Genomic DNA, 26,447 nt, shown 5'->3' with positions numbered 1-26,447 from the left:
CACAGAGGGCGAGCCCCAGGCAGGTCTGTACTGGTGCCAGGCGGCAGGCGGGCAGCGGCCCCCCAGTCCCGGCCCCACGCGGCCGCCTGAGAACCGACCCACGGGAGGGCCTTCACGGAGGCTCACGGGACGAACCCGGCGCCTGACCCACCGCCCAGGTCCTCCCCTCGACAAGGCTGCGGCAAATCTAAAAAAAAAAGAAGAAAAAACGCACGGAGAGAAAGACAGGAAGCACAGACCAGTCCAGGGTCAAGGGAGGAACAGCACCTTTTATTTAAGGGTTACAGAGAAAGCGAGCACGTCTCCACTCGGAGATGTTCCTAAGTTAACAGAGTCTGGGTGAGGAAATTAACACGGAGTACATATTTCTGAATGGAGTATAAATGTTCGAGACACACGGGCGCGTTTTCTGCCGGGCGCTAAGGTGCACGCACAGCAGCAGACCCCCCAACAGCGCAGTCCGTGGCGGGGGGAGGGTCCGCGGGCATCCCAGCGCGCCCCCGCCCGCGCCTGCGGCCCCCGCGCCGGCCGGGGTCTGACGCACGAGGGCGGAGCGGGCGGCACCGGCTCCGGCTGCAGCTCCACCTCCGGGGCACCAGGGCTGGGCTTACTCGGAGACACATTCACCTGCACGGTCCCAACACAGTCCCAACTCTCAGGCTACGACCTCTAGGGAGGACTCCACATCCGACAGGAGGCGCTGGCAGAGACGCCCAGGGCCGGGCGGTGGGCGCAGCCGCCCCCCACGCACACCCGCTACCTACGCGCCCCGCGGCCCGCGGCGGCAGGGACAGGCTCCTGCAGGCTGGCGCGGTCTCCGAGGCGTGCCAGGGCCTTGTCAGCGAGACACCAACGGACACGTGCGCCTAGGGAACAGGCGACCCAACTGCTAGAAGCGACTTGGGGCTCCCAGCAGGCCCTACGCTCGGACAGCGTTACACAGTGCGGTTCAAATCTTTTAACAAACATCCCTTCACAAGTTGACACTACATCAGTTTAAATACAATTACAGACCTTGAACAACACAGTTCTATAAACCAACATTGCTTTTTTGTTTGTTACGCTTTTGTAAAGGGGAAAACAGACCACTAGGCGCACATTCACAGAGGGTGAGGGTTGACAAATGATACGACTCCTGTGCCCGGGAGCTTTATAAGCTTAAAACCAAAAGACTAATCTCAAACAGGTCTTCCAAGTTGACATCACAGTGAAGTATTAGGGTGGAATTAAAATAATTCGTTAGTCATTCATCACCTGAAGTGCTACAATGCAAACAGAAGTTATTGGACATGTGTTACACGGCCGTTCCTCACCACCCCGAGCCCAGGTCTGAGCCGGGAGAGCACAGCCTGGCCCTGTCCTCACACCACCACCTGACCAGGCGGCCCCCAGAGCCCCGGCAGCCCCCAGAGGTGCCCCCGGCCCTGGTCACAGGTGAAAACGAGTCTCTACAAGGTCCTGTGAAGCAAGCGTGGTCCGAGCTGTGTTCCCAGCAGCTGCCACCCGCAGAGTGGGCTGGAGAGGGCTGCGGGGGAGGCCCGGCTGGCGGCTGTCAGCAGAGGCTGAGCCACCAAGCCCTCCCCACTGTTGCCCTCCCCCCACCCACTTCAGTCATTTCTGCAAGGTTCAAGGTGTCCTGAATAACCGGTTAGCACACGCTTCCAAACACGCACTAAAGAATTATGTGCAAAGACCCCACACAGACACCAAGGCCAGAGAAAACCATAAGCGTGGGTCTAACATGGTTAGCTACCTGAGGAAGATGGCCAACCCTTCATCACTGGCAAGTAAACCAGTCGTGACTTCTCATATTCCAGGTAAAAGAGCAAACACAGTACTTAAAAGGATGAAAATCAACTTTACTGACCAAAAGTCTAAAACATACGGGAGTCAACATGCTTCTTGGGAAAAACACTGAAAGCCAATCACAGGTTTGAGAGCACTTTGAGAAGCCTTTTGTAATAAGACAACTCTTTCAACAAAAAAACTGTAATTTAAGTTCATAATCTAATAGATAAACTGAGTCCTCAGAAATTACTTCTGTTCACAGATTTTTAAAAGCTGAGGTGGTGAAACTATTGATTTTAAAAGCATAAATGCTAGCTTCACACTGAGTCAAGGCAGCTCTCATCCAGTCTAACCACACACAAATCCCTAACCAGAACTTAACAGTGAAATGATATGTAAAGGAGACAGACGTGTCTCAGAAGCTGGGAAGTTAGAAGCCGAATGCAAAGGAAGCCAAGTCAATCAAGTCAATTCTCGAAACCACAGTGATCGTGTCCGCCGCCCCCTCTCGTCTGGGGAAGGGATGTTCTCTTGCCCATGTGGGCTGCACTCCCCTGTCTGAGCCCTCCAGAAGCGCCCGCCAAGCTGGCACTGCCCAGCCAACGGAGGATGCGCCACACTTACAGCGCTCACACGGCTACTGAAAGGGACAAAGCTCAGCACCCCGTCTGCCACAGTGGGGCCAACGTCCACTCACAACCGTCTCTGGGGAGAGCACCCTGACTTTAAGCTCATACATGGGCACCTTTCACGTTTCTGGATCTAGATGCTAACTGACAGTCTGAGTTTCCTTCTTCACACCATCTCTGAGACTCGCTGGGCGTGAGAGCCGCCCCGGTCTGGCCAGGCTCACATGTCCCCAGTCCTGTGCCCAGGCGACCAGCCGGGCCCAGAGGCCCAGGGGTGGCGGGCCTCCCCTCCTTTGCCCTTCCTCCGCTGCGTCCAGCTACTCCCATCCAAGACCTGGCCACCAGACCTTTTGAACTGGCCACCGTTGCCCCCCATCCTGGACCTGAAGCACTCCGCCTGGAACGTTCCTAGGTTTTGCATGGACTTCCATGAAGACCACAGCGCTGGGCCTCCCAGAGACCACTCGGGGGGCAGTCTAAGCCCCAAGTTGGAGGGGTGGGGGTGGGGCGCACACGCCGTGCGAGAGGCGGCCTCTGCTGTGTGTTCGCCCTCAGCTGGGAGGACACCGACATGAGATGCTGGGGGTGGCGAGATGCACCCTCCCCTAACCCCCACGAGGGCGCCTCACGGAAAGGCAGAAGAGAGGCAGCCTGCGGATGGAGAGGGGCCCTGCGTTTCTGGAATGGCCACAACCTCAACTTCGGGACATCCAGACACGCGTCCACCTCTGGCCTCCTCCTCTGCCAGCGCAGGTGTAGGGAGTGGAGGGGTGGTCACGGCAGGGACCTTGTAAGCAGCGTAACCAGACTCACCTCAGCAACAGGCAGAAACGAACAGCATGACTGACTTCAGCAAGTGAGGACCGCCCACGCCACCCAGCGCCAGCCCACCTGCACTCCGCGCACACTGCCGCCCGTCCCTAAGCCCTCTCCAAGCTGGAGCCCCTTCCACTCAGCTCCTCCAGAAGCCAGAACGCCCTCTGGGGAGCCCGGCTCCCCCAGCACCCCAAAACAGACTGCGCCCGGAGCAGAACGATGCAGACACAGCTGCGCTTCCCGCGCGCCACCCTCCCGACGTCCCAGCCTCTCTGCCCAGCTGAGGCTCACCACGTGCCCTCACACCTGCCCCGTGCACCCTCCCCTCCCCACTCTGCGGATGCAGACTCCAAGCTGCTCGTGGGGCACGCCGATCCTGCCCATCAGAGGAAGGCTCGTCTGTGGCCCACTCCGACCCTACCTGCCACGTGTTGGCCGCTGGCGGGCCGTCTACAGCTCAAACTTCCTCAAGCTATCATTCCGCATGAGCCTCTTCACTCCTGTCCCAGGCCTTCCAGGAGGGAGTTTTACCCTGGGTAGTGGCTTTTTGGACTAGGTCATTCTTGCCCCACTGGTTTTTGACATTTTGCAATTTAGTGACTGGTTTTGGGGACCCCTCCACCATCCCTTTAGGAGCGGCATGACCGTGGCCACCCTGGAGGCCCACGTCCCACTGTGTCCAAGCAGGGTCACCAGCCAGCCGCAGGCCGCACCTGAGGCGGGGCCATGCCCGGCACGTGCCGCCTCTGGGTCCACTGCAGTCCCGAGGACCACTCTGCATGCCAAAGCAAACTCTATACTTCTGGGTAAAACTGGAGTGACGACGACTTCCTTATCCTTATGACCACTGCTGTCACAGCAGCGGACCGCCAGGCCCTCGCAAGGCGCCGGGCACCCCGAGTGTCTCACGTGCGGTGCATCGCTTGACGGCCTAGAGCACACGTGTCAGCGGGAAGCTCTCGTTAAACGTGAAGCACGTCTGGAGCGTCTGCTCAGCTGGAGTCGAGTGCTATGCGCCTGGCAGCGTGAAGAGCCCCCCCGCCCACGAGCCGACGGGCACGGAGGCCTCTCCCGACCACGCAGGCACGTGGCCCCCGGGGCACACCAGGCGGCCGCCCGGGACGGAGGCGTTTAATGTGGCAGCTCGTGTTCCACAAGCGCAGCCGAGGGAGCGGTGGGTGTGAGTGGCCTGGCGACGGGACGCCCGGAGAACGGGCACTGAATCGGGAGACTGAACGGCTCACAGCGATGTTGCAAGCGACAGATTCCCTATAAATCCACTACAGCTAGTGCCACAGTAAACTGCCTAGTAAAAAAGAGAGTCGCGAGTCCTCCTGCCTTCTATGCTGGCGACCGCTCTGCCGCCTGCAGGGCTGAGCGCGCTCCACTGGGAGGAGGACAGGCGACCGGGGCTCTCTAGAGTGTGCCGCTTGTCCTTTGCTTCGGAAGGTACAGATGCTGACATTGTTTTCAGTAAAAATTCAGAAAGTTATGGACTAGAGGAGAAAAACGACCTCTAACAGGATGAGCCCCTTCAGTGTCCTGTCCTCGTCTCAGGCCCAGGACAGCCCCTGACCAAGGGCACCCTTTCGACCACTGGATATGAACGTGTTTCTGTTATGAGATGAATGTGACTGGTTAAATGGCCTTGATTAGGTATCTTACCTTGGTCTTAAAATTTGTTATGTTTTCTTCATTGTGTGTGTTATTAATACCAGTAAAAACAGACTGTCACACGTCTTCCGTGACTGCCTGTGAGAGGGTGCCGCTGGGTCTGCATGACGACACGCGGCCTGCAGCAGACGTCTCGGAAAGTTACGGCATGCTAAGCGCAGCGCAGAGCAGCCGCGATCAGATCCAGCTTGGCTGATGTGGCTCCCACAAAGGCTGTTACCATGAAGGTGAAAGAAACGAGAGTTTGCTCTACTGAGGGAACAAGAAACGCAGTCACAGAACACTTATACACACTGACTCTTCCCAGGCCTCTGCCATGCAAGCGTGTGGCTCTCCTCTGTCCTCCCGCAGACGCAGCGCTGCCACGGAAGGGCCCCTCTGCTGTGAGCCTGGCCGGCCACACACACCTGTCTGAGAGGTGTTTAGACCGCAGCAGGCCCTGGAACGTCTGCGGACACCAACCCTCTGAGAGCTCCTCATTGTAACAATGGCAGTGAAAGGGGAAACTAGGAACACGCAAAGGGCATGTGGCCCGCCCGGCTGGGGCCAGCCCGAGCCCTGCCAGCCGCAGGCCGGTGGCCACCCAGGGCCCCCTGGAGCTGGAGCTGGAGGCTTGGAGGGTTTCTTTACACACTGCACTGCCTCTTGCGCTTAGAAAGGCACTCAGCCCAGCAGACACTGGGACTGCACACTGGAGTTCAGGAGTGTTAGCACAGAAGCAGACAGGCCTTCCAGCTCACCTAGAGTGAAGTTTAATAAACAGTCCACTTCTGTAAAAATGAATTCTAATGTGAGATTCACATATGCTGCACAGAAACGGCTGACAGAGAAAGCCTGGTGATCTAAATGTTTTCATGTAAGGGACAGAACGCACACCATGGAATCTATGTATCACCTTCAAGATGCAAAGGTGTATGCGTGTATCATCTCAATGTATTTAATACACAGTATATAGGTATTTAATAACCTATCTACTTCTGAAGTCCCAAAGAATTAAAAATCAATTAAGTCTAATGACTGTACAATGCTCCGTTAGTCTTCCCAAGCTCAGACCAGATGTCTCAGCCTGGGAGAAGAGGATCGCCCTGGTCCAAAGCAACCCGGGGCCCTGATGGACGTTCTCCCTTCCGCCCACCGGCCTGGGGCACTGCTCCAGGTCCGCACCTCTGACCCACATGTCTCACTACAAGGAACAGGAGACGAGACCTCGTTGGCCTTGTGCATTTCTTTGATGGTATCTCTCAACAGTAGAAGTAAAAAAACTCCACCAAACAAGTGAGCCAAAGTATCAAACCAGAAAAATTCATTAGAAAGTTCTTTAACAAAACAGCTGACTGAAGACAGCCTACAGAACCGAAGCCTGCGTTGTCTTCTTCTCCAGAACTGCACATCTCCCTCTGCTTAACGTCAGGGTATGTGGACAAGAACAACAGGAGAGAGCTTTGTGCGGAGCCTGCCTCTCCGCGTGCCAGTCAGCTCCGGGGCCCAGCGAGGCAGGCTACTGCCATGCCTGGAGAAAGACTGCCACCTGCGCTGGCTCAACGGCAGGGAGCCCACACAGGCCTGCAGGGCACCGTCCTGGCCCTGCACTCCCCCGGCTGCCCACCGGCCTGAGTGCAAGCAGAGCCCTCGGCTCAGAAGGCCTGCCCGCCTCTAACGGGCACGGGCACCCAAGCGTCCCCACCACAGCCCACGGTGGAGGCCACGCCAGCAGTGCCCCCTCCTGACCCACCTGCTGCCTCAGAACCCTGTCCGAAACAGCCCAAGGTGAACGTCTCTTCAAAGATGTTCTAGAGACAGGACTCATGTCCACCACAAGGAAAGGACCACAGGGATCAAGGTAACCAGACGCTTCAACCTGAAAATAAGCTCCTTGGGCAGTCCTGAAACTGGGAATCCCAACCTCCCTCTGCACAGGAAAAGACCAGACCTCCACTGGAGGCTGCCTCCGCTTTGCTTCTGGCCACACAGAGGCAGGCTGGACGGTGCTTGTGGTACCACGGCCCGCGGAGCGAGAGCCTCCAGCAGCTCTGTGCACAGCGCGGGCCGCCAGGCCCACAAAGCAGGGCCACAGCCACGGCAATCCTGACTCACCTCGCCATCGAGCACCGAACAACACTCCAGGCTAAGCATGAAGCTGGAGGCCCGTGGCCACAGACGCACAGGGCCTGGGCACCGCAGCCCGCCTTCCCTGGGGGTGGCTGCCCGAGGCGCAGGCAGTCTGCCGACATGGGGTCAGGTCAGGACCGTGCGGAACATCACAGACCAACATCTTGAAGACAGATTCCAAGCACAATGAAATGCATCCACACTGAAGTGCGGCCACGCTTGTGCACCACACACCGGGCGCGTGTTCCTCTATGAAACACACGCAGCCCAGAGAACCCAGCTCCCACTCATCAGCCCTGACCTCCACCACACCTCAGCGTGGGCAACTACACAGCCTGCCTGTGAGCGAGTGTTGACCACCCTCATTAAGATTTTACCTCGTGCTCAGTTAAGGAGGCGGAAGGAGACGAGCTTTTGCTGAAGGTGAGGGTGGCGGCGGCCGCTGCCGGGGCCCGGTGGCGCTTCTTCAGGGGCTTGCAGGCGTCAGACAGGTGTTTCGTGGCTGTAAGATAATTTTGATTTATAAAATAAAGTTTGAAACCTTAAACCTTCAATCTCCCTCCTGCTTTCAAAGTACCCCTTTAGTAACTGAATTTCTAAAGACGAATTTTCTGGGCGTTAACTCTTCGCTATGGGACAATGAGGGCTGGCGAGCTGGGCGGTGAACGGCCCAAAGCTCAGCCTGGGCCTCGCCAGCCCACCCACACCTGGTGCCAGCCCCCTTGCCCGTTTCTCCACAGCCAAGCCCAGACAGATTATCTCACCCACAAGAAGTTTAGAACATCTCTGAACATAAGGCAGTCAATGCAACTACAATACCACTATCACACTCCAAAGTATCAATTCTATCCTCAAATATCCACTCTGTTCAAACTACTTCCAAATACCTGTTTTGCTTTTGTAAAAAAAGTCTGTTCAATTAAACTTTTAAACACCAGTATAGTTCTTTATGGAAAATAAGGAAAAGAGCCACTTTTAATCTTCTCTTACTCTGAATTTTATTTTCCTTTTAAATTAAGATTTGGAGATGGTAAGCATTCTTCAGACAGATACATCAAAACATAATTAATGAAAAGGTAAAAAAGTGGCGGCCTGTTCCCCTTTATTGCTTTGACAGCTATTTTCCCCAAATATTTTAAGCTAGTTTCTTCAACACGTACAACAGAGATAATCAGTCATCACTCTCACTTCAGCAAATACGCATGGAGAACTGGGTACTAAACACAGTGGAATTTACCGCAACAGCTCGCACCATCAAGTCACAAGCCTGGACATTTCTGATTTGAATCACCTTTCAAATATAGCTCAAAACTGAAGACAATAAAGCCGAGCAGAAGTCGGAAGAGCGACTTGGGTGAGCAGTGGCCGAGCACTGCGGCAACCTCCCTCCACAGCCAAGGGCCCCGCCAGCACGGGCGCCTCCTCCCAGCTCAGCCTGCAGGCCCGGCCTCCCGCTCACCCGCCGTCCGTAGGGAGGCTCCCCAAGGACAGGGCCGGCGCTGCACCCCCGGCCCAGCCCGGGGGCCTGGCAGCGGTGCTGACCACATTACCTGCCTGACTCTTCAGCGAGGACGCCGCCTCGAGGGCCTTGCAGGAGCTCGTGCGGGCTGCTTTATCAGTGATCGCCTCTCTCTGTCACAAAAAAACAAGAGAGAGAGAGGGAAGGAGGGAAGAACAACGAAAAAGCAAAGAATGAAAGAAAGTCTCCAATGGGAACCAACACGGGGCTGGAAAGCTGCACCGCTCCTGTGGACACACGCTCCGCACAGGCGTCATGTGGCTGCCCACCAGCCCCTCTCCATTCACAGGGGCCGATCTCCTGCCCCGCCATCCCACGCATGTGGAGAGCCTCCTGTAGGGGGGAGCCTCCTCAGTGCACTGCCCACCCTGACCTCGGACTGGAGCAGACTGGCTCAGAGGCAGCCACCCTCCCGCTGAGGGCAAGCCAGGGATAACTCCACCCTCTCACTGATGGTTCCCAGTTCTGAGACCAGCTCCAGATAAAGCTCACACACAGAGACCATCAAAAAGCCCATTTCACAACGCAACAGCAAAAAAGAATTTCAAAAAGCATCACGAACATGCGTCTAGTGTTCAAATTCGAACACCGTGGCCTGGACAGCACTGTGGCGCCGCTGCCCCAGACCACCTGCCGCCCCTCAGGAGGCTGCCGATTCCAGGGCACCCCGCCTGGGGCCCAGCGGCAGGCGCAGCACACAGCTCGCGCCCTGGCCGCCTGTGCTCGGGGCACACTGGGGTCACTGCAGACGGTGCGGCTCAGGGAGCTTCACAGGCCGAGCCAGCACCAGCCCTCTTTAAGAGCACGCGCTATTTCCTGAGCTGCTAGTTAGCGAGTTTCTATCTAGCTACTCAATATGAATTTTGATATTTCAAATGTCTGGGGTCACACTTTCAGGTAAATGATTTATACAAATATTCCAAAGCAACCAGTGTCTTCGTGGTTGCCAGTGAAGGCCCACTTCCAAGGCAGCAGCTGGAGGAGTCCCTCAGCCCAGGCCGCAGTCACTGGACACCGGCGGCTCAGCGCGGGGGTCACCTGGGTCATTAGCTGGCTCACTGCGGGAGCCAACAAGGGCCTCGGAACAGTGCTCTCCGAGCCAAAAGAACAGGGCGGGGCCCGCCTGCTCCCCTGAACTGCAAAGACACCTTTAAAGAAACAAGACAGATGATGCGGAGGCTACACTTCTGTGCTTGAGCGACACATGAGACTTGTTTTCCATTCTTTGAAATGAAGCAATAAAAAGAACAACTTCTCAATTCACATCAGTGAAAGACAGTTTGGGAAATTCCCTGGCAGTCCGCTGGTTATCCCACTGCAGGAGGCTGGGTTCAATCCGTGGTCAGGGAACTAAGATCTCACATCCCACCACGAAAAGACCCCACAAGGTGCACAGCACAGCGAAAAAAAGGCAGTTTAAAGTTACATTCAAAATGATACACCAGAGCACAACCACCCTGGAAGAACTATCGTTAGATAAACACGCTCAGCCTAATCTCGCTTCATGACAACACTCCCCGGGTCCCATCACAGAGCGCCCGGCAGAGCCTGTGTGCTCCTCACACACGGGCACCAATGCCGACACGCAGGCCCGGCTCCCCGAGGACTGGAGCCTCGGTCAGCTCCGTGTTCCTCCAGGCCCCAGGTCAGCCCTGCCTTGGATACCACCGGGCCCTGCTAGAGCAGGTCCTGGCGCTGCCTCTACATCGGCGCCTTGTCGCTGCATCACACTGGTCTGCGCAGCCTGCTTAGCATTCCTGATTACATAGACAGTTATATGAATTACCAACCAACGGGATGAGTTCATAAAACCCATTTTTAATGGATATTTCAACTTCCTGAAGAATAACATAGAGAGCGGACTTTGACGTTCACCTGCCACCTCGCTATTTACACGCGGACTGATACAGTCTTCACTGAAGAGTCACTTTAAACATGCGATTCTGCTGACTCAAAAACACCCAGTGTTACTCAGTGTTCAGACCTGCTAAATCCCCTGGCAGACAAACGCGTGCTCTGCTCAGCAGCCTCCGGAAAGGAGCTCCCCAAGGACCCCCCCCTCAGCCCGGCCCGGTGCGACTACCTTCCGCAGGCCGAGCCTGTCGGTCCTAAGCCTCTTCCTGGGGGCCTCCTCAGCCTCAGCGTCTCCGCTCAGGCCCTGGGTCCTCTTCGCGCGGCTCCTTCTCTTCCCACTGAAGTTACCTTGGGATGCAGATGGAGACTGACGTGAAACCCTCCCACAAGCCGCCCTCTGGGGCGCCGAGCAGCCGCCCGGCGCGCGCACGTGCAGGTCCGGCTGTGACAGCCCCCCCAAAACCCTGCTCCCCAAGGGTCACAGGTGGAGCTCTGGGCGTGTCCCCCATGGCGAGCAGAAACCCCGATCGCGCCCAGGGGGCAAACACCCTGCTATCTGTTACATAGCGTCAATGTACCCAGGGTTTTCACAAAATCCTTCGCTTACGTTCAAAGACTAGTGGAATTTAAGTCGAACTTTAAAAATATAAACGACTTGCTACTTTTAACACAGCTCTTTAAAGAAGCAGCTTAAGGAGGACCCTCCACGCCCATCTGCAAATGAAGCACCTTCTACACGCCTGTGGACTGTGCACATCAGGTGTCCCCAGGGAGACCACCCGACCCGAAACTCGAGGGGTCCGAACAGCACTGACCGGGAGGCACGGCTTAAGCGGAGAGCGCAGGTCTAGGGGGCTCATCTGGGCACGCCAAGGCCCACTCAATGCAAACCCGGGGCCTGCACGTGCAGGACCGCATCACGGAGGTTCAGGGTTTCCCCCTGGACTGTTTGCCTCCCTCCAGCATCCCATGGGAGGGCACTGTCGCCCTCAAGCCCTGCCGGGGCCACGGGGTGCAGTGGCCAGAGGCTCAGGCCCCTGCGTCCGGAGGCCCTGCTCAACGTGCAGGCCCGACAGTGCTCGCGGAGAACCACGCTGGAGCGCTGGCCTCTCCAGCGCTGGACCCAGACCGGCCTTCGCTGAGCTCTGGGCCAACACAGCACCAGCTGGCCTCAGGGAACACCAGGAGAGGCCCGCAGAGCTGTGGCTGGTGGGGCCTGCTGAGCTGCTGCCCGACCGTAACCAGCAAGGGCCAAGGTTGGCCTGAGCTGCCAGGACCCCCTCAGGACCTGCGCGCCAGGCAGAGAGCCCCCGGGGAGGTGGAGTCACTGTCCTTCCCCGTCAAGGGCGGCTCTCCCCTTGCCAGGTTGTCTCTCACAGAAACAAGCAGGAGGGGCACCTGTGAACCCCGGCACCAACAAGACAGACAGCGGGCACCGCGGCCCGGCCTGGAGTCCTGGGTGTCCGCCCCGTGGTGCCCGCAGGAGGGCTCGAGGCCGGCAGAGCACACACACCAGACGTCCCAGGGGCAGGGGCCGCGCCTGCCAATTACTTAGACGGCCCTCGGTGACAGAGCAGACGGTCAGGTCACCCTCCTCAGGGGAGAGGAGACTCTGGCTTCAGTGACTCCCACCTGTTCTTAAACCAGCAGTCACTGAAAAGGGACACTTTCCTAGAGTTAACAGACTGATGAGCTGTCTAGTAAACTTCTGCCTTTTAAAAAAAATACACAAATCCTAAACACCCTCCTATTCTGAATTGTAGCATCTGCAATCCACCCTGCACACACGAGTGACGTTTACTTCTGGTGTCATCAGACGGGGCTGTGGGGTCGAGAGCCCACCAACCAGGGTGGGGTCACTGGGGCACACAGGCGAGTGGCGCCCTCCTCCTGAGCTGGCCTCTGGCCCCCGCGCGCACGCCCTACACCTGGCCTCTCCAAAGTGCCTCAGAGGCGAGCCTCAAGAGACGCAGGCCTCTTCTGCATTTTCAACTGACGCCCGAACACGTCCACTATGTCCACATCATGGGCGTCAGTCCCCACCGTGGCGTCCAGCATGCAGACGGCACAGCTGAGGTGGTCACACGTGTCCCCAAGCTCAGTGTGAAGCCTCCCTCCTCTTACCAGTGCCCAGGGCGAAGGGGCACTGTGTTTATTCACAGTGACAGCCAGAGGCTGCCCACACCCACTGCCAGGCCACGGCCAGCCTCCTCACCCGGGGAGCTCCCAAGCCCACAGCCCTGCCCCAAGGAGTGTGACCCCGGCCCGTCAGGCGCGCCTCTGGCCCTGGAGGCCACACAGGCTGCCTGCCTCCCCCACACGCCCACCGCGCGGCTCTGGCGACAATCATGACCGCGAGGCGCTGCGCAGGCCCGGCAGAGGACGCGGGCACAGAGGCGCCGTTACCAGAGTCTTCCTCGGACGGGGGCGGGGCTGCGAGTGCGAACTTGGTGTGATAGCGCGCCCTCTGCTTCTCGTTGAGCATGCTCCACTGCGAGGCGAGCAGCTCCTCGATCTCCTCGGCAGAGGCGTCCGGGTGCTCGGCGACCACCTGCGGGCACAGGAGGGGCTTAGGAAGGTCGCCACAGGCACACTCATCGCCGCGTCCTGGAACCGCGTCCCAGAAGAGCGCCAAAGGAAAGCAGTGTCTGCCTGACGTCGTAACTCACTGAGATCAGGGCTGGTGGAAGTGAGTCAACTGTCTCTGCACAAACGCAGGAAATGATAAATGATGAAAGAGAAGAGTGCACCTTCCCCACATCAGCCGACGACGGGCGCCGGACGGCGTCCCAGCACCCTGCAGAAGCCGGCAGCAGGAAACGCCCCTGGGTGTGCAGGTGAGGCCCGGCCGGCGTGTTCACTGTGGCACCAGCCTCGCCCTCCCGGGGTGCGCCTGGAGGGTGCCGAGCAGGCCGAGGGGCCGCGGCCCCCGGGAGCAGGGGTGCAGAGCACTCCGGCCCTGCAGCGCCCCGGGGAGCCCCTTCCCAAGGCCTCCAGGAGCCCCCACCCATGCTGTGCGCCCCGGCGGTGAGGAGGCTCTGCCGCCCCGTGACGAGGGGTGGGGCAGGTGGGCAGGGCCATGGCCCCTCCATCCCGCGGGCACCACTCTGCCCCTCCGAGGTTCCGCGCGTGTCTGTGTGCCCCGTGCTGAGGCCCACCGACAACAGGGAGGCCGACGCACGTGGCCAGAGCAGCCCCAGCCTACCCGGCACAGAAGCTCAGGGGCCAGGCAGTGACTCCACGCTGTCAAATGCTGAGAGTGGCCAGGGCACCCCCGGCAGGCCAACAGTCAGGCCTCGCTGCAGGTCAGTGAAGCAACGGCCGCTCACTCTGCCTACTGGCTCACAAGGACACCACCCAGCACAGCTGCCACAGGGGTGACAGGCGTTGGTCAAGCCGGCCCCAGCCTGCTCCCCCTGCCGCCCCACACCCCCCACTGCTGTGGGGCCTGGCTACGGGAGGAGGGGCCGCCGCGCCAGCCTCACCAAACACGGCTGGTCATGAAAACGTGCTGGCAATGGGCCTGAAGTGTGGCGCGCTCCACGGTGACCATCGCCCTGCTGGAATAAACCACCTCAGACACAAGAATGCCCCAGACCAGCAGCCACGACCTCCCCAGCGAGCCAGCCGCGTGGGGCAGGGGCGGGCCAGCCCGGGAGTGCAGCGGACGGAGTCTGGGCGCAAGGTGAGGAGGGAGCCACTGGGCAGAGCCCGGCCCGGGCCAGATGCCCACTGGGAGGAGGCAGGCAGGGTAGGCAGGCCTCTCTCGGAGCTGGAAAGACAGCGGTCGTCCCAGAGGAAGACCTCCACAGCCGAGTCAAGACCAAGCGCAGTGGGAGCAGGCTCCAGAAGACGCTTCAGGAAGGGCTCCGCCATACACTGATGGACTCAGGGAACCGAAGGGCTGCCGGCAAGCTCAATGGGAGACGGTACCACCGGCCTGCCCTCACCTACCCGTGGAGCAGCGGCAGGGCACACAGCCCGCCGACCCCACCCCCCCAGCCTCCTCCCAGGCCCCCTCTCAGCCTGCTCTCTGCTCCCTCTAGACCGTCTAGAGAAAGGAGGGCGCCCCCCTGAGCATCTCAGGCCGGGGAGCCTCCCTGAGGGTCTCTGCCCCGCAGCCGAGCTCGGCCCTCTGCTGCCTGGGGCCCTGCAGGCTCAGCAGGGGCAGGGCAACCCCTGCCCCTCCTCAGCACCAGGACGGGCAGCAAGGGCGGGGTCTGCAGCTCATGTCCCCTCGCCCAGCCCCTCCGTCATGGTCATGGAGACCTTCCCCTCCTTGGAAAAAGGAGACACGGAAAGCCAGGTACCCACGAGCTCACAGCACAACCTGAGACCCCAGAAGCCCCTTGGAGAGGCTCTCCCGTCCTCAGCCTCCACACATGTGCGCCCTGGAGAGCCTCCTGCTATCCGAGACTCCCAAGAATGCTCCAGGGGCCCCAAGACTTCGAGTCCAGGGCGAGGAGAGCCTCCACCCTGACCCGGGGACCACCTGCTGGGGGGCTGGCCTCCTGCTGTGATGGCACACCCCCCCACCCCCCGCCGCTACACACACACATCTACTGGGGAGGCCACCTGGCGAGGGATGGAGGCCCCGCGGGCACCAGGATGTGGCACCTTGGGGAGGGTTCTCAGCCCCAGTCCAGCCCTCAGGTGACACAGCCCCACCAAGCTGACATCTTAAAGTGACCTCACGAGAGACGCTGAGGCGGAACCGCCCGGCCAAGCTGCTCCCAAAGTCCCGACCCACAGCCTCTGAGATCATCAGCACAGGTGGCTGTTTTAGGCCACTCTGTTTCGAGGTGACCTGTCACAAAGCAACAGGCGCCCAATACAAATATTCATCCAAAGAACCGAGACAGAGACACTGGCACCCCCTAAAGGAGCTGTAAAAATCGGGCAGGTGAAGCAGGAAGAGACCCTTTAAAAGTCAGGAACTGTGTTGGGAGCATCTGCTAATAAAACTCCTCCTGGGGCCTCGGCCGGTGGTCTGGCGGCCCAGAACCTGCCGTCCAGTGCGGGGGGCGGGCGCTCAGGCCCTGGGGCCTCGGCCGGTGGTCTGGCGGCCCAGAACCTGCCGTCCAGTGCGGGGGGCGGGCGCTCAGGCCCCGGTCTGGGCGCTGAGGCCCCGCAGGCCACAGCACAACTGAGCCCAAGCTGCACGACTGCTGAGCGTGCGCCACGGCCAGACGCCCGCGCGCGCAGCTAAGGCCCCCACAGCCGAAACAAGCAGGTCAAAGCGCCACGGGCACTGGCGCCGTAAGCTAACTCTCCTCGTGGGAGGCTTGCAAGCCACGTGCGGGCACCGCTCGGCTGCTGGGGACCACGCCCCCGCCCTGGTCCCTGCAGGGGCCTCTGCCCACTGGACCTGCGTCCTGCACGCTCCTGTCTCTTGCCTCAGGAGGAGCGGGACTCGGGGAGTCCTCAGCCCAGGAGCTGGACTCCAGGAGGAGCCAGGGCTGCAGGGCAACCCAAGCCTGCAGCGCACAGACCAGCGAGCAAAGCGCGTGACGGAGGGCTCAGGCCACTGCAGGCAGCACGGCGCTCTCCTTCACGTGAGGCGGAAGCCGCTCTTTTAGAAAAGCAGCCAGTGGCAACCAGATGTCCCTGACGGGCACAGGCTTCTATCTGGTGACTCCAGAAAAGGAGACTCCGTCCACTCCATCCCTCCAGGGCCGGCCACTGGCTCATTAACAACCAGACAAAACCACCCTGGGGTGCACGGCCACTGTCCATAGGAAAAGCCAGGTCCTTCCACAGGCTGGGGTCAGCGGTTTCCTGCATTCAGGACCAGCGTCACTCCCTACAGAAGCAGCACAGCACACCCGCGGGAACAGGCCGACGCCGCCCGGGCAGCACCGGGCCCTCAGAGCCGGCCCAGCCCGCGCCCAGTAGGAGGGCGGGCCTGCGGGCCCCACCCGGCAGAGGCAGGGCCAGGCGGGCGTCTGGCTCTGCCGCAGGCCTGACTGTGGCCGTGCACCTGCAGTCTGGGGTGAGCGTGCGCTGCGGTGCCCACAGCAAAGCTCTGGAGGGGCGCTCAGACCAGAGAGGCCGTGCAATGGGCTGCAGGGCCCTGGGCTTGGGGCGGAGCCCGTCGGCACCTGCTGGAGCGGTCGGCACCTGCTGGAGCGGTCGGCCTGCTTGCTCTCGGCACATACCTTAGTGCTAGAAGGGGTGACTAAGAGCAACTTGGGTCCCCACAGCAAAAAGGGCGTCCTCTGGAAAGCGGCCTGAGGTCTCCCTCATAAACTCAGACAAGGGCACGTTCTAGGGAGGCGCAGCGTGGGGAGTGGCGCAAGTGCGGCTGGCAGGCAGGCTGGCACAGCGGCACCGCCTGGCACTGAGCAGGCACAGGCCTGGATACGCCCAGCGTATCTCTGAGGACAGACGCGGGAGGCAGGGAGGCACAAGCGGGCAGCGGGCGAGCGTGCTACACTTTCACACTTCGGTGATGGGATCTGAGGGTCCCTATCCTGGACGTGCAGCAAGGCCGCCTTCATGGTTGAGCAACGCTGCGGGAGCGGCCCACAGCCTGCCGGAGCATCTTACAGCTCTGAACACCGTGCTAGGGCGAAATTTCTCCAGGGCAAATCCCTACGGCTGAAATTATAAGACAAAAGCAAAGTGCATCTTCAGTTTCACCAAGCATTGCCAAATTTCTCTTGGAACTAGATGTAAGGGATGGCCCTCCACAGCCTCACATGTGGATTCCCACCGCAGCCTCGGGCCCCTGACCACAGAGGTGCTGGCCGTGCGGTGGCTGTGATGTGGTCCCTGCTGCCCTAGGCTCAGCAGCCAGTCTGAGCTCACTGGCACCTGGGGTCTTCTATGACCTGCTCTTCTCAAAGCCTCTCCCCTTCCTCCTCCAGGACTGTCCTGAGCTCTGCACACACAGCTCTCGTTTCACTTTAACAACGTTCCTTTCCAGTTTGTGAACCGTTTGGCTGAAGAAGCCTTCCCTCCCCTAGACTGACACAACTCTCCCCCTGGAGCCGCTGAATTCTGAAGTCAGCAGTGTGGGCCAGCAGCTGTCCTGAGCGGCAGACCCCCTGTTTGCAGTAGGAGCGCTTCCTCTGTGCAGGGCCAGTCCTCAGGCCGAGCTTCCCTTCCAACGTGGCTATGCCAGCACCTGCTTAAAAAGGCAGCCATTCCTGCTGGGAGCCTCCCGGGAGGACCCTGGACTTGAGAGTTAGCAGAGGGGGATGGCAGCTATAGCTTCAGAACAGCGAGCCTTCCCATCACACGCTACTCAGGGCGCCGAGACATCAGTCACTTTTCTCCAAAGCCACACCTATTCTGCCACCTCCCCTTCTTGCGGCCTCAAGACACAACCCCGTGGCGCCCCAGCTCCCCCGCGCTGGGCTGCTCCGCGTCACCGCCTCCCCTGGGCCGGGGGCTCTGCCGCAGGCCTCCTCTCGCTGCTCGGCCATGCTCTCACCGCATTTGACGCCAGCGGTGGCACCCAGGGAACCCTGCCTCGTTCACGATCCGAGAGGGCGCTTCTGAAGTATCCTCAAAATCACCTCTCAGCAGACGGAAGGAAGAAGTTCCCATCTACTCCCGCCTGCTAACTTTGTGTCAGAAAGCAGTCACACCTAAGGACCTCCCCAAGGGTCCAGGGGTGAGGAGTCAACGCTCTCCCCGCCAACCGCTCAGGCTCAACCCCTGGTCACGGAGCCAAGAGCACAGGAGCCGCGCAGCAGAGCCAGAAAAGCAGAGCCGCTGCCGCCGCCATCAGACGCGCGCTCTCCACCTGCTGAGACGCGCGCTTAGTCTGCAGCGGCGGATCCCAACAGGCTTCCCAACACGTCTGCCTCGCAATCCTGAGAAGAGTCCCACCACCCATTTCAAGTAACAGTGAAGAACCAGCGATGCCGGCCTGAGCTCTTGAAGGGGAATCGAGACTTGACGATGTTCAAATAAGCTCAGTTCACCCTACAAAAATGATTAAGAAAACCAGCCAAATGTTTAGCCACTGACACCGGGCCGCCCTTCACACACCGCGGCAGCAGGTGCCGACACGCTCAGGCCCACGGCAGCATCAAGTTCTGTAAATCCAATCTCGCACCACCTCCTGGAGGCTTCTGAGCTGCCTCCTGGGGAAGGCGCTGACCTGGGCTGGAGGTCAGGGTAAGGCCAAGCTTCTAACAAAGAGCAGCCCACCTCCCACTGTCCCTGGACCTTCCCACCATAGTCAGGAGGAATATTCTAGAGCACAAAGGCAAGGATCTCTGCCCCCAAGGCTTGCACTGACTTCCCCCTGATGACACTTGCCCCTGAGACCCGCGTGTACAGAGGGCGCACTACGGCCCGGCCGACAGCGCCGGGGGCCGGGGCCAGACCCCCCCCCACAAAGCACAGCCCCTCAGAGCCATCCCTACACCGACCTCGTCCCTGTGCTTCTGACAGAAGACCAGGAACCGGGACGCCGCGTCGCCCCTCCGACTCCTCGGGGTGGAGGCCGTGGCCTTCTTCCTGCCGGGGGGGGATCCCGCGCCCCTCCTGGGGTCGGCCTCAGCCACCTTCTGCGGTGTGGCCCGCCCCGGCCCCGGGTCGCCAGGGAGGTTCTCGGTGGAGCTGGACAGCTTGGCCCTCCGTCTCCTCTTGACAGGCGCGCCCTCCTCCCCCGAGGACTTAGGGCTGTCTGCAGCTTCTTCTCCGCCTCCTGAGGGCTCTGCCGCTTCTCCCAGCGACTCCGCAGCCACACCCGCCTCCTTGGCCACATGGGGGTTGAGGTGGAGCTGGTCCCCCACGTAGAGGAACGTGAACTTGGCCCTCCGCTCCTCCACCGCCATGCGCGCGGCGGCCTCGGCCTGAACGAGGCCCATTTCCCACTGGGCCCTCAACTTCCCTGAAATGGGCTTCAACAGCTGCAAAGAAAGCACAAGACATGTGTAACTTTCATCAAATAAACATTAAAAATTAACCCACTTTAAAGAAGGGCACTTTCAGAATTTCAGGTAAATTTAGAAATAAAAAATATAAAAACCAATTAACTTGAAGGTTTTAGAGTTCAGACCAGTATAACTCTACTGTTTCTTGAAACTAGAAATCAATTACAATTACAATGAACACATATATAATATCATATATATGTGTGTCTCTGTGCGTGTGCATACATAAAGGAAAACAAAGCTTAGGAAACTATCTCTGGGAGTCATCAAAGGAGCAAACAGGTAAACCACGTGTCTGCACAAAGCTGCCGTGCCGTGGGGCGCAGCGCGCTGGGCAGAGCCAGCAGCGGCAGACGTGAGCAGCCACGGCAGCGCTTCAAGCAACCACAGTTCAAAACAAGGCAAATAATTACGAATAAAAATAAAAGTTTCGTCTAAGATTGTACTTAAGGAGCGTCTGTCACCTTGATTTTCTCAGCTTTCGTGGGCGCCTGCTTGGCACTTTCCTGGCATAATTTTTCAAACTGGCCTTCTCCTTCAAAAGCTACAAGGCTCTTCTCAAATATCCAAGCTCTTTCTGGGGCATCACCAAAGAACTGTACGTGATACTGGCGTGCACTCTTTTTCTGACCTAGTTTTTAAAATAAAATGTTAGAACTTCAAAGTTAGAATTTGGGATGAAATTAGGCAAATCTATTAATAATCACTGATATCAAGTTAGGAGTGGCTTTGAAGTCATTTTACTTGGTGCTGTTGGAATCCATTAACCTCAAAATAAATCCTTTTTTCCCCCCCACCACACTCTATAGCAAAAGGGGAAATACACTCATGAGACTTAGATAGGATTCAAAGCCGGCGAGGAAAGACCACCGACCCGGCTCACTTCTCATCTCCTCCCTCCTCATGCCACGAAGAAGACACTCCATCAGTCAGAGCAGAGAGGACAGCGGCGAGGGGGCCGCGGGCGCAAACCCCAGCCCCCCCCACGCACCACGCTGCGGGGAGGGCAGCTCGAGGCCACCAAGTGCCCCCAGATGCTGAAGGAGCCACCGCCCCAGCCCCTGCGCCCTCGCACAGGACACTGGACACGCGGCAGCAAAGCGCACTTCCCAGGGAACCAGCACACCACAGGAACAGCTTCCCACGCTGCCTTTGCCCCAAAAGGTGGAGATTGATTCCCTCAGCCAGGCAACCACCAGCCAGCACCTCTAAGAAAGCCAGCAGCGCCCTCTACGGGCCGCAGGCAGCGGAACGCCGTCCTCCGCAAGAAGGCCCAGCGCAGGCACCCGGGCCCAGAGGAGCCTCTAACAGAGCCCAGAGCTCCCAGAGTCAACAGTCTGCAGGGCCACAGACGCCACACCAGGAGGTGACGCCTGACACAGAAGAACTCTAGTTTGCTGTCAGAAGAGAAGGAGGAGAGAGAAGCGCCATCTGAAATTTGACAATACCACCATGAAAACAGGTAACTGGCCTTCCGAAGAGAAACTCATCAGAGAGTTTACCAAACCCAGGAACACGCGTCAGAACTAACCCTGCCAGCACCTCACACGACACCCAGGTCCGGGCACAGCTTTGGGACAGTCGAGCTGCTGGGGGAGGAAGAGACAGGTCCATGTTCACGAAATGACAGACAGAAGCTCTGGATGCTGGAAGGCAATGCCTTCTCCTATGTTGGAGAATTACGTCCAACATAAAATCCCACATCCAGTCACACCGAAGCTCGAGTGTGAGAGCAGCGGCACCCTCCGAACCCAGGAACTCAAAGCGACCCCCACCGCTTCCTCAGGATGCCAAAACCCACGCCGCAGCGAGACAGGATAGCAGACCGAGGAAGGGCGCGGCGCGGGGCCACAGACCGAGGGCAGCCGAGGAGAGCAGGGCACCAGTCCCGGCGCCGCCGGCCAGTGACAGTCGACGGGGGGGGGGAGCGGGGCCCAGGGGCTCGAGGAAGGGGAGAAGGGACAAGCCGCGTGGGCTCCTCAGGGCTCCTCAGCGAAGGAGACCAGGCAGCGGGAAGGCAGGCGGACAGAGAGGAGGCGGGGCTCCACCACGGCCGTCCATTTTTATCCCCAATCAGAGAAACTAACCACGTGACAGCATGAGCTTTAAAGACAGAAGAACAAATACGAAAAAATTTAACTAAATGGCAGCGAACTATACAATTCCACGAGAAATGCAATATTTATCTCCAGAAAAAAGACAAAAGGTTGTACAAGAAATAAAATGCAATTGAGAACACAGCTGGATTTCTCACTGAATGATATTTACACGGTCAAAATTAAATGGACACTTATGTTTGATGTAATAAAAATAGTGAGTTAATTCTATGGAAAGAATGGAAGGGAAAGAAACAGGAAATGATTGAGGAGATCAATCTTCATTTACCGTAACAGAAAGTCAACAGAAAATATCTGATGATAAAAGAGAAGCTAAAGCCAAAAGAAAATGTTTAAAGAGTTAAAAACAATAAGTTCCGGGAGGGCAGGGGACTGTTTCCCACTATTAATCTCTCAGGACAATTTGACTTGTTTATAAGTGTGTATACTTCTTTTGATTTTAAAATAGCTAAGATTCAAAACTATGTCAGGAGATTTGTGACTTCTTTCCGAAGACCTCGTGATTGTGAAAGTGGACACAGATAGATGCCGCAGCGTTTGCAGAACTGAGGAAAATGTGTCACAGTGCACATGATGGAACAATGTGGGCGCACACAGTTTTCAAATAAATAGCTAAAGACGGTAAAAGTGCTCCTTACATGTCAGCTGGGAAAAAGAAAGCAGAGAACATGACAGGCTGATCCCAAGCTTATAAAATTAATTTAACATTTTTAAAGTTCTTTTCTGCTCAGAAATGTCATAACAAACATAACCCAACTTTCTCTTATTTTTAAGGCTTCTTTCTAAGCCATCTGAATTTTATTTTGGTCCAAATCGAGAGGTGAATTCTTTACTTTCTTTGATAACCATAATTAACCAACTGTCCCACCACCCGTTAGCAGCCCTTCCTCCCTGTGACCTTGGATTTTCATCCTTACAGTTGGAAGGAAAACATTGGTCACTGAGGCCCCACCTGCCCTCCCTCCTGAGAGAAGCTGGCCACCACTAGCTCGGGCACTTTAACGTCGTACCGAGTTCGCTTCCTCCCCATCACGGCCCATCAGACGCAAGGTGGACCCTGAACCTGGGCGAGGCCGAGCAGACCAGAGTCCGCCCCACGGGAAACAAGGAACAAGGATGGCCAGGCCCACATTTCCTGGTTTGGTCCTTGGGGGGGTCACCGGAGCCCCCAAACAGGCAAAGTAGAAACTGACAAAAACTCAAACAGGAAAGGGCACGTCCACCACCACAGTGGGAAACCCTAACTCACCGCTCCTCCTAGTTGACAGAACAAGCAGAAAGGACAATCACAGTATCAACTCAGAAGGTGACAGAGTCAGACTACCTGCAGTATTTGCAGAAAATGCTGGAACTTAGAAATACAGCAATGAGGGCTCCTTTCTACATAATAACACAGAAAAGGCGAGAATAAGACCCTCCACACAGAGGAGAGCCGGACCCAACGGACCAGCGGCCCAACAGAGGAGAGCCGGACCGACGCCCCAGTGTCTGCAGGGAGGCCAGCAGGACCCGGGCACCCCAGGGAGACGGTAACGTTCCCAGGTGCAAGAGAATCCAGTCTTCTTCAGTGTAATACCCAGAACACCAGTCACCTCCTGATTCCAACCTAGAGGGCCAGGCCTCAGAGCCGCTGGCTCGGCCACGTGTGCCCTGGCAGACGGTCACCAAGACAAGCGCTGCTGCTACGAACGGCAGAAGCGCGCTTAGGTCTGCAAAGGAGGCCTGAACGCTCTACGCGGCTGTGCTCTCTTCTGCACACAGACTCGACCTCAGTCTCTACAGCTCACGTGCGGGCTTCCCTGGCGGCTAGGTGGTGAAGAGTCTCCCTGCCGACGTGAGCGAGACGGGCTCGATCCCTGCTCTGGGAAGACCCCACATGCTGCGCAGCAACTAGGCCACGCGCCGCGAGTGCGCAGCCTGTGCTCTGGGGTGCGGGGGCCACGACGGAGCCAGGCGCCGCCGCCGCTGAGCCGCGCGCCCCCAGCCTGTGCGCCTCCGCAGCGAGGAGCCTGCACACCACAACCAGAGTGGCCCCTCGCCACCCCTGGGGAGACCCAGCGCCGCCAAAAATACATGCGTGAAATTATCTTTTAAGGAAAGCTTAAATGCACTGCTACTGATTCAGATTCAAGCACTCCTGGAATCCCAAGTATGACAAGTAAAAAGAAGCACGTACAGGAAGAGAAGATTGGGGGTGGGAATCAGGAGCAGGCTGAGAAGCTCCATCTTACAGGAATCAAAACGCCTTGCTTCCCAAGCCCCGGCTCAGCCAGCTCCACACCCGAAGCCACCCTCCTCCACGTGTCCTCCCAGCAAGGACTCCTGAGCCTCAGGCCCACCATCCCAGGTGCTGCAGCGGGAGCGGGGGCAGCGTGCCGGCACACCCGCCTCACCCTCCATCCTCTGCCTTCCAGGCCTTGGACACAACCAGAGCCCAGACCTGGGCGGCCACACACCACTTGCTACGCAGAGGACCCAGGCTTCCTCTGAGGAACAGCTGGTTGAAGGACTGGGGCGGAGGAAGTGTAAAGGGAGCCCGCAGTGTGGTCAGTGCTTAGCACGCGTGAGGAAGGCTCCAAGACAGACAGAGCCAGGGCGGGGGCACACGGCTGAGAGGGACTCCCTGGGCTCCCAGAGGCCACGTCTGGAACAGTGCGAGTATTAAAGAGAGTGAAGACAGTAACGTTCAGTATGTAAGTAACCTTTTAGGAGGGAGCTCACCTTCACAGAAAAGCGCCAGCTCCTTCACCACGAAAAGGATAAAAATGGAGAGCTAGCATTCAGCAGACCAGCGGGTCCTCAGGGAGGACCAGACCTCAGAGGAAGGTGCCCAGGGAGCCAGGCCCCAAATGCAGTGCGGGTCAGCCACTGAGACAGCGGCCAGCACCCCCCGGACACTCTGGTCCACACCTCCTGGGCAGGGGCCACGGCACGGGCCAGCCCCACGGTCTCCCAGGTTCCCCTGACCCCTTCACTTTCCAAAGGTCATCTGACTCCCCCTGCAACCCATCCTGGCTCTCAGCCTTCCGAGCTGCTTTCCAAACGACACTGTCAGCGCTCTGAAGCTGGCCTCTGCTGACCAAGGCTGCCTCCCCTGCAGCCAAGACAGTTCCTGGAGAAGCGCACTGCTGGACTGAAGCCCTCCTTTCAAGAAGGCCCCAGTGAAGGGCCAAGTCTGCGCCCTACCTGCATGGCGCTCGCCTGCCTCGGTGGGCCTGAGTCTGCTCACAAGGCCAGGGCCAGGGGTCTGCTCTCGCCCGCAGGGGCTGGGAGGGCACCCTGACTCAACCTCAGGGTGAAGAAAAGAGCAGGTGCCACCTGGAGGTTCCTGGGAGATCTAAGCAAGGCCCCAAGAGACGAAGGGCCAGCTACTGGCGGGCCGCTTTCCCACATGCAGGCGGGGTTCTGGCCTCGTTCCAGGAGGACTGCCGCTGACAAGCCAGGGTGGAGTGTCAGGATGGGTACAGCACCCGCTCAGATGAGCTGGCAAAGGGGAGTGTATTCATATACAAAAGAGAGCGAGCAGGTGAAACAAAGCGTTTAAGGTTGGCAAGTCTAGCTTAGAGTGGGTGGCATCCACAGCACTGTTCCACTCTGAACAGTGGGCTGGAAAAGCTTCAAATTGGAAAAAGTAGTAATAAACAAAATATTCCACATGGAAAACAAGACAAGACAGACTCCATCCGTGGCCACTCGGCTCTGGGAACGCTCCGGGGACGCCTGGCAACATAGAACGCTGACGGCTGGCACAAAACTATTAAAACAGAATCACCAAACACCAGGACTGCTCAGGGGAAGCAACTGCTCAAACAGCAATGTTCTCAGGAGAAAGCCCAGAGGTGACCGGGCGCGGGGGATGCAGACACAATACAATCTCTGGTTTTAAAAGTAAAAAAAAAAAAAGGCTGATGATAACACCTGAGAGCTCACCAGTCTCTGTGCTAAGATCTTTCCCCAAAAGTAGCGTCATCATCACCTTTGTCTTTCATACTTAGGGAGACACCCTAATAACCTCGGAGCTTAAAGACACGGAGTAGCAGCTCACTGCCAGCTGAGCCGGGCCCCGGCAGCCGACTGACTCTCCAGAGTCTGTGCCTCAACCAGGAGGACACGGCTGCCGTTTCTCAAGCAAACGTGCAGAAGCGCTGAGCCGGAGCACGCACACCAGTGGTGGCGCGTCAGTCTCACTCAGAGAAGCTGCTGTCAGTTCAGTTCAGCTCAGTCGTGTCCGACGCTTTGCAACCCCACGGACTGCAGCACGCCAGGCCTCCCTGTCCATCACCAACTCCTGGAGCTTGCTCAAACTCATGTACACTGAGTCGGTGATGCCATCCAACCATCTCATCCTCTGTCGTCCCCTTCTCCTCCTGCCTTCAATCTTTCCCAGCATCAAGGTCTTTTCAAATGAGTCAGTTCTTTGCATCAAGTGGCCAAAGCATTAGACCTTCAGTTTCAGCATCAGTCCTTCCAATGAATATTCAGGGTTGATTTCCTTTAGGATGGACTGGTTGGATTTCCCTGCAGGCCAAGGGACTCTCAAGAGTCTTCTCCAACACCACAGTTCAAAAGCATCAATTCTTCAGCGCTCAGCTTTCTTCACAGTCCAACTCTCACATCCATACATGACCACTGGAAAAACCATAGCCTTGACTAGACGGACCTTTGTCGGCAAAGTAATGTCTCTGCTTTTTAATATGCTGTCTAGGTTTGTCATAGCTTGTCTTCCAAGGAGCAAGCATCTTTTTTAAATTTCATGGCTGCAGTCACCATCTGCAGTGATTCTGGAGCCCAAGAAAATAAAGTCTCTCACTGCTTCCATTGTTTCCCCATCTGTCTGCCGTGAAGTGATGGAGCTGCCGCAGGCTATAGAAACTATCCAACCCTAACCCGGGGGACTGTGCAGTGAAGGGAACTAAGCCCTGCAGCTGGAACAGAGAGACACGGAAAGACGCCTTTAGTCAGGATGGTCTGAGACACTGGGAGGCTGAAACGAGGCAGAAATCCCAGCGCTGAAAAGGACCCCGAGAGACTGCACGTGATGTGCTCT

At 58.0% G+C, this 26,447-nt stretch overlaps 1 protein-coding gene across 7 annotated transcripts in view; it reads right to left on the bottom strand.

Annotated features, from left to right (window-relative positions):
• The window catches only part of WHSC1 (Wolf-Hirschhorn syndrome candidate 1), a 76,883-nt gene that overhangs the window by 13,463 nt on the left and 36,973 nt on the right, over nucleotides 1–26,447 (bottom strand). For 5 of the 7 annotated variants that reach the window (XR_001918223.1, XM_018049816.1, XM_018049814.1 and 2 more), the window contains 6 exons: nucleotides 19,748–19,914; nucleotides 18,777–19,259; nucleotides 12,796–12,940; nucleotides 10,619–10,737; nucleotides 8,567–8,648; nucleotides 7,394–7,518 (listed from right to left, as the gene is read on the bottom strand). Coding sequence is in view for 6 of the 7 variants with exons in the window: in XM_018049816.1 (XP_017905305.1) it covers nucleotides 7,394–7,518; nucleotides 8,567–8,648; nucleotides 10,619–10,737; nucleotides 12,796–12,940; nucleotides 18,777–19,259; nucleotides 19,748–19,914 (1,121 nt within the window). In the remaining variant the exon portion in view is untranslated. Of the gene's footprint in view, nucleotides 1–249; nucleotides 5,121–7,393; nucleotides 7,519–8,566; nucleotides 8,649–10,618; nucleotides 10,738–12,795; nucleotides 12,941–18,776; nucleotides 19,260–19,747; nucleotides 19,915–26,447 lie in introns of those variants that run through there. The other 2 variants (XM_018049817.1, XM_018049818.1) reach the window with 2 other exon arrangements.

The sequence above is a fragment of the Capra hircus genome, chromosome 6, assembly GCF_001704415.2.
Source record: "Capra hircus breed San Clemente chromosome 6, ASM170441v1, whole genome shotgun sequence".
Classification (NCBI taxonomy): domain Eukaryota; kingdom Metazoa; phylum Chordata; class Mammalia; order Artiodactyla; family Bovidae; genus Capra; species Capra hircus.
Note: the sequence above shows the minus strand (reverse complement) of the source record. Positions and strands in the feature narration are given on the sequence as shown.